Consider the following 12887-nt stretch of genomic DNA (forward strand, 5'->3'; position numbering starts at 1 on the left):
TCTGCTTGTTGCCTGTCCTTAGCAGTGGTTTCCTAGCAGCTATTTTACCATGAAGGTCTGCTGCACAAAGTCTCCTCTTAACAGTTGTTGTAGAGATGTTTCTGCTGCTAGAACTCTGTGTGGCATTGACCTGGTCTCTAATCTGAGCTGCTGTTAACCTGCGATTTCTGAGGCTGGTGACTCAGATGAACTTATCCTCCGCAGCAGAGGTGAGTCTTGGTCTTCCTTTCCTGGGGCGGTCCTCATGTGAGCCAGTTTCTTTGTAGCGCTTGATGTTTTTTGCCACTGCATTTGGGGACACTTTCAAAGTTTTCCCAATTTTTCGGACTGACTTACCTTCATTTCTTAAACTAATGATGGCCACTCGTTTTTCTTTACTCAGCTGCTTTTTTTCTTGCCATAATACAAATTCTAACAGTCTATTCAGTAGGACTATCACCTGTGTATGCACCAGACTTCTGCACAACACAACTGATGGTCCCAACCTCATTTATAAGGCAAGAAATCCCACTTATTAAACCTGACAGGGCACACCTGTGAAGTGAAAACCATTTCCGGTGACTACCTCTTGAAGCTCATCAAGAGAATGCCAAGAGTGTGCAAAGCAGAAATCAAAGCAAAAGGTGGCTACTTTGAAGAACCTAGAATATAAGACATACAGTATTTTCAGTTGTTTCACACTTTTTTGTTAATTATATAATTCCACATGTGTTAATTCATAGTTTTGATGACTTCAGAGTGAATCTACAATTTTCATAGTCATGAAAATAAAGAAAACAATTTGAATAAGAAGGTGTGTCCAAACTTTTGGTCTGTACTGTATATATATACTGTATATATATATATATATATATATATATATATATATATATATATATATACACACACACACACATACATACACACACACACACACACACACTATGACTTATCTCGGCTAAGATAAAGCCTAGATTCTCAGGCTATATTCACACTATGGGCGTAGCCAGGATCAAACCGGGGGGGGGGCAGAACCTCATACTGTTCTGCAGAATTTCATACTGCACACCTCAGCTGCTGCAGAACCTCATACTGCACACCCCTACACTTGAAAATAAAGTCTGCATCTTAAGAAGATGTGGTGGTGAATGCAGTCTATTTATTCCGACTATCAATTGATGTTGATGTGTTACTGAAGACGAGCAATGCCTGTCCTGGGCGTCCTTTTGGGCAGCTATGAGGTGTACCTGACTGGTGCTAAAAAAAAAAAAAAAAGGAGTGTTAGTCTGTGTGCTATCCGGCTTTCATTCTTTTTGGTACAGATATGATATGGATAGACAGATATGGATAAATCGATCAGATTTCTAATCTGCTTTTGAAAACATTAGCTATGAGCTCAAAAACCTTTCAGGTGATGCCGTTTTTTAAAAAGCTGATCTGGTTTTGCAACTGAAAAACGTATACTCAAAAAACGCAGAAAAAACGCTGTGTGTGAATGTAGCCTTAGATCAGGAATAGAACAGTCATTTATAGGACATTTCCAAAATTCCTATGAAAAAATATTCAACACATTCTGCATTGAACTACTGTACCCAATTTATTATATATTTTAGGAGTCGGAGTTGGTCCATTTTATACCGACTCCAACTCCGACTCCACCAAAATGAGCACCGACTCCGACTCCACAGCCCTGGTCATCGCGCTCTGTAACCTGAATGTCACTGTCAGGAAAGGCGGAAGACGTCACGGCAGTGCAACAGGGAGAGGTAAGTATTGCAAGTGCTGTGGCCCTGAGCAAGCAGGGGGGACCCACTCGTGGGCGCCGGTACTGGCACAGGGCCCCTCATAGTACGCCAGTGTGTCTGACGGCGAGTGGGCCCCCCCACCGTCAGAGACACTTTATTGTACTATGAGAGGCCCTGTGCCAGTCCTGTCACCCAAGGGTGGGGCCACACACCTGTTCAGGACAACAGCACTTGCCCGGGTGTGGCAGGTGTTGACCCTGGGCCTGGGGTAGGGGGGGGGAGCCAGCCCTTTTTGGGTGGTTTAAAAAATGTCATATGTTGATGTGTAGGCCGGACTTTCAGCTGCTGCAAATGGAGGAATTGGAGAAGTCAGAGGAAGAGGAGGACAAAAGCGAGCCTTTTTTCTGGCAACCTATGTGTTATCAGGGGAGAGTGGGACAAAATCTTTTGAAACCCATGCATGGTTCATTTTTTTTTTTTTTTTTATCAAATAGATTTTTATTAATCAGAATACAAAATACAGAATATACAGTAAATCTTCCACAAACAATAGATTTACAAATTGAACATCCCTGATGGTTCATTTTAATGAAGTTTAGATCATCAACATTTTGGGTTGACAGACGGGTTCTTTTTTCTGTCAGGATTGATCCAGCAGCACTGAAGACTCTTTCAGATAACACACTACCAGCAGGGCAAGCGAGCTCCTGTAAGGCATATTGTGCCAATTCAGGCCAGGTGTCCAGTTTTGAGGCCCAATAATCAAAGGGGAATGACCTGTGAGGGAGAACCTCAATATGGGAGGTGAAGTAGTTTGTTACCATAGTTGACAACTGCTGTCTCCTGTCACTTGCAATCGATTCTGTATTAGCTGTCGTGTGCGTGGGACTTGAGAAATCATACCACATCATGGTCAGGAAACCCCTGTCTCCAACGCCAGTTCAGCTGTGTGCCCCACGAACACCTCTTCCATTTTGCCCACTACGGCTCATGGGAGAACCAGCTCCGCTGCTGTGTGCTGGGAATGCCTCAAGCAACCTGTTTACCAGAGTTGCTTGTTTGTTAGCCAATATTAGCTCTAGGTTCTCCTGTGGCATGATGTTGTGCAATTTGCCTTTATAGCGTGGATCGAGGATGTGGCCAACCAGTAGTCGTTATCCCTCATCATTTTGGCAATGCGGGGGTCCCTTTTTAGGATCCGCAAAGCATAGTCACACATGTGGGCCAATGTTCCAGGTGTCAATGCTGCACTGCCAGTGGTGGGTGGAGGAGCACTTTCTGGCAAATCCACATCCGTCCAGTCAAGCACAAACCCTGTACCTGACCTTGGCACGCCAACATGTTCTGTTGCCTCCTGAGAAGCATCCTCCTCCCCAAAATAATCATCCCCCTCATCCTCCTCCTCATCTTCCTCTTCTTCCTCCACCTCGTCCACGCCAGTTCTCTGACCAGACAATGGCTAACTGCCATCAAGGCTTCCCTCCTCCTTCTCCTCCTCCTGTTGCTCCTCAGCTGCAGACACCTGATCCTTGATGTGCGTCAAAGTTTGCATGAGCAGACGCATAAGTGGTATGCTCATGCGTATGACGACGCTTACCAGCCATGTGCATTCCTCAAAACACTGAAGGACTTTACAGAGGTCTTTCAGCTTTGACCACTGCACACCCGACAATTCCATGTCTGCCCTCAAACTGCCTGCCCTTGTATCCTCCCACAAATGCATAACAGCCTGCCTCTGTTCGCACAGCCTCTCAACCATGGGCATGGTGGAGTTCCATCTTGTAGCAATGTCTATGATTAGGCGGTGCTTGGGGAGGTTGAGTGATCGCTGCAGCTTCTGCATACGACTGGAGTAGACGTTTGAGTGACGGATGTGCGAACACAGTCTTCGCACCTTATGGAGCAGGGGTGTTAACTCCGGATAATTATTTAGGAAGCACTGCACCACCAGGTTCAAGGTGTGAGCCAGGCAAGGTATGTGTGTGAGTTTTGAAAGGGCTATGGCTGCCACAAAATCCGCCCATTATCACTGACTACCTTGCCTGGCTCAAGATGTAGACTGCCCAGCCATGACTCAGTTTGCCGATGCAAGTAGTCGGCCAGTACCTCCGCGGTGTGTCTACTGTCGCCCAAAGACATCATTTTTAAAACAGTCTGCTGCCGCTTACCACTAGCTGTTCAATAGTGGGACACCTCATGTGCATCACTGACAGATGTGGATTGAGTGCTCGTGCCACTGCGCTCTGTTGACGAGCTTTCGCTTCTGGAGGAGGATCGAACGCCTACAGCCAACTGTTTCCTATACCGTGGGCTAGGCAGCACTGTTCCACCGCCGCTGTCCCCTGTGGAGCCTGCATCCACCACATTAACCCAGTGAGCAGTGATGAACACGTAACGGCCCTGGCCATGCCTACTGGTCCATGCATCTGTTGTGAGGTGCACCTTTCCACTCACTGATTGTTTTAGTGCATGGACAATGCGGTCTTTCACATGCCGGTGGAGGGTAGAGATGGCTTTTCGATAAAAGAAGTGCCGAATGGGTAGGTCATAGCGTGGGACAGCGTAGGCCATGAGCTCTCGGAAAGCTTCGCTTTCTACCAAATGGAAGGGCATCATCTCTAATGAGATCAGTTTGGCAATGTAGGCGTTCAAAGCCAGTGTACGTGGATGAGAGGATGAGTACTTTCTTGTTCTACTCAGAGTGTCTGGTAGGGTGAGCTGGACTTGTGAGCTGCATATGGGGGAACTAGCATTGGACATGACGGACTGAGAAGGGGTTGGTGATGGTGAGGGTGGTGATGGCCTAGATTCAGTGTTTCCTCACAAAAATATTGTGATTGCCTGACTGGTTTGGCCTAGCGACGACACCTCAACATTTCTTTATGGTGCTTAGTGGTGGCCTTACAGTGGGGGAAGCGATGGAGCGTTGCCGGCTAACTTCAGTCGGAGCAGGGGCACATGTGCTACCTGAGCTTTTGTAGTCGGTCCACGCTTGCAAGTGCATGTTGGTTAAATGTTTAAGCATGCAACTGGTATTCAAATGTCTTAGATTTTTCCCTCTGCTAAAGGTCCTTCAGCACTTCTTATAGATAACCTTTGCGTCATCAGTTCAATTTTGTTCAAAAAAGTGACACACTGCACTCTTCCTACTATGGTACAAATTTTCAGGGCTTGCACGCTGTGCTAATTTGACCGTCTGGCCAAGCTGTCCTGTAACTCTTTTAGTTTTCTTGCCAAGTTTTTTGACAGCTACGGGCCTGCCGGATAACCGCTGCTGCGATGACGATGCCTGCTGCGGATTCTTCTCCTGTTCTGACCTATTGTCACCAGCACCTTCTTCCCCCAATGGATGCCAATCCGGGTCAACAACTGGGTCATCCATGACCTCGTCTTCAATGTCATCTGCACCTTCCTCTGTACTTTCCTCTGTGTCACAGTGTTAGGTGGTATAGTATGTGGGAAGGGGCACCTGAGTTTCATCAGGGTCTGATTCGGGCTCAGTAGACTGCGAGGGCAATGTAGTGCTGTGGGTGAATGTACCAGCAGATTCATCTAGCAGTGGCTGTGCATCAGTGCACTCTATGTCAGATTCATCTGGGGAATTCAGGATTTGACTTGTTAACCCAGGAATGGTATGTGAAAAGAGCTCCATGGAGTAATTTGAAGTGTGTGCTGCAGCAGCCTTCACTTTTGGTGTGGGTGAAGGACACAACGAAATGTGTTGTTCCTGACCAGAGGCCTGCACTGACGACTCTGCTTGCAGTTTTTGTAACTTCAGAAGAGGAGGCAATAGAGCTGGAGGCTGTTTCAGCAGTGTAAGCCAAAACCTGTTCCTGATGCTCCGACTTTAAAAGCGGTTTACCTACTCCCAGAAAAGGGAACCTTAAAGGCCTTCTTGTGCCAGACGATGACGCAGGCTCAACACCTCCTGCCATAGCTGCTATTGTGCTTTTGCCAGAAGCAGCCAAAGCACCACCACCATCAGTACCAGCTGCGCCCCCCTGCCCACGTCCTCTTCCACCATACTTCCTCATGTTTGGGAAAATGTACCAAAAATACCAGAAGAGAGATGGTACTGTATGAGGAACGTACAGCTGTGTAAGGTGTATTAAAAAAAATTAAATCTCCGTATATATTTTGTTAGTCACAGACGCTCTACCAGTATGTATTTGACCGTAATCCAACAAGCAGATATACGGTACTGTATCAGAAGTGTACAGCTGTATACGTTTTTAGTGAAACTAACAATCTCCGTATATGTATTTACGGAGTGTCACACACACACACGCTGACTCTGTATAGATGTGACTGTAATGCGAACAGCAGAAATACAATACTGTTTGAGAATCGGCCAGCTCAATACGGTGTATGGAGAAAAGGAAATGTCTGTATATGTATTTACGGAGTGTCACACACAGACATGCTGACTGTATAGATGTGACCGTAATGCGAACGGCAGATATACAATACTGTTGATTGAGAATCGGACAGCTCTATACGTTGTCTGTATGGAAAATTGTAAATCTCCGTCTATTTTTACACGGAGTGACACACGCTGTCTTTGTATAGATTTGACCATAATCAAACAGCAGATATACGATACTGTTTGAAAAGCGGACAGCTCTATATGGTGTAGGTCTGGAAAAATGGAAAATCTCCTTTTTTTGTTTCCAGAGTCACAAACAGATAGCTTCACTGTTTGAAAAGCGGACAGCTCTATACGGTGTAGGTCTGGAAAAAAGGAAAATCTTTTTTTTCCAGAGTCACACATAGATAGCTTGTATTTGTCCGTGATACCAGCCGGTACACGGTAGTGTGTGAGGAGCGTACACCGCTATACAGTGTGTGAAAAAATTAACACTCGGTAACTGAGCAGAACAAAATAATAAAAGTTGGAGTGCTTTGAAAAAAAGCAGTTTGAAGAGCAGTGTGCACACAGCAATGCAGCTAGCAGGTAGCCTTAAAAGGCAGCCTAATCACCACCAGCGCTGCTGCACAGTGCACACAACAAAAATCCTAGCCTTTCACTGCACACTAACTGTACAGTGAAAAGCGCTATCAGCAGAAGCTATTTTTTTTCTTCTTCCCCACCTAACGCTCTCCCTATTCAGAATCAGCAGCAGCACCTCTCCCTATTCTAAGATCGGCAGAAGTAAGATGGCGGTCGGCGGTCACGGCCTTTCATAGGTACTCTGATGCCACACAAAGCCAGCCAATCACTTGCATGCCCTTCTCTAAATGGTGGGGGCCGCTGCCGACGTAATCGCGTTGCCCACAGTGTGCGTCCTTGATGATTGGCAGAGAAAAGGCGCTGGAAGCATTATTTGAAACTCGACTGGCACTCAAGTCGGCGACTTCATGGCCGACCTCATGCTATGGTCGGGTTTCGATTGGCGAAACCCGACTTTAGCAAAAGTCGGCGGATTCTGAATTTGGCTGACCCGTTTCGCTCAACTCTAATCTCAGCTACTGCCTACCACAAGGCCGTGTGATATAAGGACAGCGCTCTCTCTTAAAGGGATTATCCAAGGACCAAAACTGAACAAGCAATGATTTCATAACTAAAAATTGAAGAACGCCTTCGTTTGCCGCTATAGAAAAAGGTCAGAAGCTCTTTAGTTTTTGCAACTTTTGGGTGATTACGCAACTACAAGCAATGGAGAAAGGTCTCCCCATCCCATATGTGTCGATACATCACCAATAGGGATGAGCGAATGTGCTTGCATACGATGTTATCTGAGCATGCTCGGTGCTAACCGAGTGACTTCAGAGTGCTCAAAAAATATGTCTGAGTCACCGGGGATGCATGTCTTGCGGCTGTTCGACAGACACAATACATGAGGGGATTGCCTAACAAACAGGCAATCTCTGCATGTGTTGAATTTGTCAAACAGCTGCAAGACATGCATCCGCAGGGACTCGAGCACTCTGAAGACACTCTGTTAGCACCCGAGCATGCTCAGATAACACCTTATCTGACCACATTCGCTCATCACTAGTCATCAAATTATATGGCTTCAAGAGGCTGACGTTCTCTAGAAAGAATTATTTGCAAAATAGGGGGTGGATGGGGATAGTAGAGAACAGTGGAAAGTAGGGAATTCTGGTTCCTATAGCTTTTCGGTATTCCATCTGACTTTTGTGAAATGTGTGAGCAAGGAAAATCATATTTTGTAACTAAGGCCGGGGTCACATTTGCGAGAAACTCGCAAAAGTCTCTTGCCTCAATTCCCGACACTGCCGCCGGCACTAGGGACCGAAGTGTGCGGCTGCATGTATTTCTATTAAGCCGCACACTCTGGTCTCTAGTGCCGGCGGCAGTGCCGGGAATTGAGATGCAAGACGAGTGCGAGTTTCTTGCAAGTGTGACCCCAGCCTAAGATGACATTAACGCATGAAGGATAGGGTATATTATCCGCAACGTGTGCACTTACCCTTAAGCAACAAACGGAATAAGTGTTCCGTTGCATAAATTATGCAAACAAATGCAGAGGGCTTAATTGATTCTTTGATAATTACGGGGTCTGCTTGGTAGAACAGATAAAAAGTCCTGAATGCAGAAGTTTTCATTCCATTATAAGAAAATGATTTCAGGTGGACTCCTTAATAATCAATGCTTCCATTTGCATAACTAATGCAACGGATCACTTCTTCCGTTTATCTGTTCCTAAAACGGAACAGACAAATGGAACAGAAAAACAGAGACTAAGCGAGAACAGAAAGAGGATACTGAGAGTCTCTTGTTCTTTTGGACATGGCACTTCCGTGTATTATGTAGACAGCCATTAATACAACAGGCACTGTGTAATGCTCTACCTTCTTGATGGCACGGTTGGGAAAGTGAACAATTTATTATTATTAATGTTATTGTTTGTATTACTGAAAGTTATACAATTTTTCAATATGGTTTTTGTATAAATTCTTCTAGGTTTTCAAGATCTCCGCTTGCTGACATTCTATGGGAACCATCATTGATTACTCCCAGGGTATATAACTCTGTCCTGATCATGTAAGGGACACACAGATGTTTGGAAATTCACTGTACCAATTTAAATCAGTATTTTAGCCTTCGCATTACAGTCCGATTACAAAATGGCCCAATGACCGATTTTAAAGACTCAAAAGGAAAATACTGTATATTGCTGTGAAGTCCAGAGATTGCAGCTACGGTACAGACGCTAAAATGCAGCCACATTGCGGTCATCTGAAACTGCCCCTAGGCCAAAATACACACGTCGTGGATTGTTGTGCTGCAAATTTCATGACAAGTTGCAACAAATCTGCCTTGAAAATGAAGTTGCACGTGCAGATTTTGGTGCTGATTTCACTAAATGAATTGCAAATAAGTGTGAAATTGACAACAGAATTAAAAAAATTCACAGCATAGCCTCAATTTTCTGCAATTTTTTTCCACTAGATGAGAACCTCATTCACATACACATACTGTAAATTGCTTCTGTTTTTCAGCATAATTCCTGCAAATTTTGCAGCCCATCAGCAAGGGCTCATGCACACTACCGTTTAAAGAGCATGAGTGCTATCCGTGGTTTTCACGACTACCACTCGTACCCATGTTATTCTATGGAGATGTGCACAAGTTTGATTTCTTTATTGAGACCAAGTGGCCTTAGGAAAAAAAAAAAATGAACGATTTGCTTCCGGTATTCAGATAGCAGTGGTCCATTCATGTCTATGGGTCTGTGGAAAAAAAAAATTGGATGGCAGTAAGATGATACGATTTTCACGGACTGACATAATGGAGAAGGTGGAGAAACTTTTTTTTTCTTTTTCTCTCCAGTTCCGAGAAAAATCAGATCACACTCTGATCAAAGTCTGATTAGCATAATCGGACCGATTTTCTCGGATGGAGAGAAAATGGTTGTGCAACCTTAGCCTCACAAAGACCGATCGAAAGACACCTGAATCTGTGTCTCCATCACATGACCAATACAGACTGCAATATCCCAGGAGTAAGCAATGTAAGTTCCTACAGAAACACAGCGAGAATGGATCTGGAAAAAAATTGACACATAAAGTATAGAGTAAACCTGCAAAACTTTTCATGATGCAAACTATATATATTTTTGTTGAAAACCGAAATACCCCTTTAAGAGACACGTGGATATTGATTTCTATCTCAAAATCATAAGTCACTCATAAATACAGATAAAATAAAGCTCAGGTCTGGGCAACAATCTCAGTGCAAAAATGTAATCTACCATAATGATACACTATGAATGCAAAAGAATCCCTCCAGGGAGCTGGACCCCAATATACACAGACATGGTGAAATTTAGGCCAATGCACCACTAAGGATGGGTCCATCATAACATGCTGCACCTGGATATGGACTGGTACACCTCCCAGCACTTCACATACACAATGCAGCCTCACTACTGACATGGCCCCTGGTGACTGCACTGATAGTACCATGTGGATCTATTGCTGTTTTTTTTTTGTTTTTTGTTTTTTTGCTTCCACTCCAGCATCAAAGAGGTTAATGCACCTAGTAAATAGGCTCCTTGTGAATGCTCCTCATGTGCCCAGATGCCAGCACTGGTGACAGGCCTGGTGATCAGAGGCAGGCTCATCCCTAGAGAGTAGGTTTTAATTAGCGGCATAGTAAATTGAAAGGAAACGAGGGGAAGGGGGTCCTGGACCACCCTATATCCAGTCATGGGCACCTATGCATGGGGGCAGCAGTATCAGAGCCCCCCTCTTTATAGGTCACTGATGTGATGCTGCTCAGGAGATCAATGCAGAAATAACAGGAAGGTTCCAAAAATAAATAAATAAACAGAAGCGTGTTACATTGTATCAAGCCCCCTCCTCCCCTCCTAGACTCACCTGCCTGGGAGCTGGCATGGACCAGATACAGGGCTCCAATCAGGCAGCACAGCCAGCACTCCAAGCTCTGCATGGCTGGCACAATCCAAGAAGCATGTGAGGGGTCACCACTATGGGAGAGATGTCCTCATTGTGAGGGGCTTGTGCTCCTGGGGTCTCCCTGCCTCTCACACTCTCTGCTGCTGCTGCATTGTGTCCTCCTGGTTTCCATTAGTGTTCTTGTGCTTTTACTGCATTGGGTGGTTAGATGTGGATGAGAGGACTCAAGCACCTCCCAGGTCTCCTCATCCACATGCACAGCCACATCCTTAGACTCATAAATGCCAGAAGCCTGCAGAGCCTGCCTCCTTCCAAGGACCTCACTGCACACTGGGAAATGTAGTCTTGGTTATTGCAGCTGAAATGTCACACATGATCCTGCAGCACCTGCATAGATCAGTATGGTTTAAAGGGGACCTTACACGCGTAGGTTTAGGGTCATAAATTGGCTCGTTAGAGGGAATGAATGCAAGTTCAAAAAATTATATGAAAGTTCCATGGATGTGCAGTCAAATGTACGGTTAAAGATGGTGTTTGAGATAATGACCCCTGGATGCTTGTTATTATTAAGCTCAATCTCTAAATCCAACCATGCTGGTGGATTTTCTTGATTGAACCATTGAGAACTTTGTTTTAATAGTGTTGTATGGAAGTGAGCCGAAATACTCGGTATTCCCATTCCTCCATTCAATTTCTTTTTATACGTGGCTTTATTAGATGTCCTTGGTTTTTTGTTTAGCCAAATAAAATTATTTAGTATAGTTTGGAGATTTGTCAATTGAGTAGTTGGAAACGGGAGGGGTAAGCACCTCAGGACGCACAGTACCTTCGGGAGTATAAATATTTTGACCGTGAAATTCCTACCCCACCATGATAGGTCCCTGTCTCTAAAAATTGAGCAGTCTTTTTCAACGACTTCCGTTAATCTTTTTATTTTGTCTTGTACTGTATCACGTAGGTTTTTATTTAAAATTATTCCCAGGTATTCAATATTTTTAGTTTGCCAGTTGAGGGATGAGATAGATTTAATTGAATTTATTTGTTGGTTGCTAAGGTTAAGGGGGAGAAGGTTGGATTTGCTTTCGTTAATTTTGAAATTGGAGCAGGCCGAAAATTTTTTCAATTCCTCTAAGGCTTCTGGAATAGAATTATCAGGGTCCGTGAGGGTCAGAATAACGTCGTCAGCAAATAAATTTAGTTTGTGCTGACGATTTTTGTTATCAGCCCTTTTATCTTATCGTTTTGCCTGATGGGTTCGGCCATTGGCTCCATCGCTAAAATAAACAAAAGGGGGGATAATGGGCAGCCTTGTCTGGTGCCATTCGTGATTGGAAAGACATCAGAAACGTGGTTGCTGGAAACAATCTTAGCTATTGGGTATGAGTACAAGGCCATTATTGAGGTAATTAAATTATTGTTAAAACCGAATTTACGTAAGGTTTGTTCAAGGAAGACCCATCCCAGGCGGTCAAAGGCCTTTTCTGCATCCAAAGAAATAAAGGCCGTAGGAGTTTTTGTAAGAGCAACCATTCTCAATGAATTGATGACCCTTCTCGTAGCATCTGGTGGTTGTCTTCCCCTAACAAACCCCATCTGATCATTTCCAATTAGGGAGGGCAAAATTGTACTCAGTCTGCTAGCAATTATTTTCAAATATATTTTTAGGTCCGTATTTATTAAAGAAATGGGCCTATAACTACCTACTTTTTCCGGATCTCCTTTTGGCTTTGGAATGAGTGTTATTGACGCTTCCAGCATTTCTGTTGGAAATGAACCATGTTTTGCTGCCCAATTGAAGGTATCTGCTAGATGAGGGGAGAGTAGATTGTTAAATGCTTTGTAATAAGCATTCCCGAAGCCATCAGGACCCGGTGATTTTAGTAGAGGAAGTCGTTTTATGGTGTCTTCAATCTCATTTTTAGAGAATGGGGAAGTTAGGAAATTGAGGTCATCTGGCGAAAGAGTTGGGAGGTTGATTGATGCTAAATATGACTCAATATCCGTCTTTGATGATTGGGGATGTTGTGGGTTTAATTTTAGATTATATAACTTTTGATAATATTTAGAAAATTCTTGGACTATATCCTGTGGGTGAGAAAGAATGGAGTTGTGATCGGTAATTAATCTGTTTATTCTGTTATGAATTTGCTTCTTTTTTATGCGATTTGTCATGTACCTTGTTGCTTTAATGAGGGAAGTATAGTATTTATAACGTGAAGATTTGATGGCAGCATCATATGAAGAGAAGAGTAGATTTCTAAGACGTTGTCGGAGGTT

General features: G+C 44.1%; 1 protein-coding gene across 7 annotated transcripts in view; it reads right to left on the reverse strand.

Moving 5' to 3' along the window:
* The window catches only part of ADAM22 (ADAM metallopeptidase domain 22), a 290157-nt gene extending 279246 nt beyond the window's left edge, over positions 1-10911 (reverse strand). For 3 of the 7 annotated variants that reach the window (XM_073581906.1, XM_073581904.1, XM_073581909.1), the window contains exon 1: positions 10572-10910. In XM_073581906.1, the coding sequence (XP_073438007.1) occupies positions 10572-10644 (73 nt within the window). In that variant the 5' untranslated portion in view covers positions 10645-10910. Of the gene's footprint in view, positions 1-10571 lie in introns of all 7 variants that reach the window. The other 4 variants (XM_073581902.1, XM_073581903.1, XM_073581905.1 and 1 more) reach the window with 4 other exon arrangements.
* Between the last annotated feature and the right edge of the window lie 1976 nt (positions 10912-12887).

Source organism: Dendrobates tinctorius, unplaced genomic scaffold, assembly GCF_039654945.1.
Source record: "Dendrobates tinctorius isolate UK_male_01 unplaced genomic scaffold, ASM3965494v1 ptg000070l, whole genome shotgun sequence".
Classification (NCBI taxonomy): domain Eukaryota; kingdom Metazoa; phylum Chordata; class Amphibia; order Anura; family Dendrobatidae; genus Dendrobates; species Dendrobates tinctorius.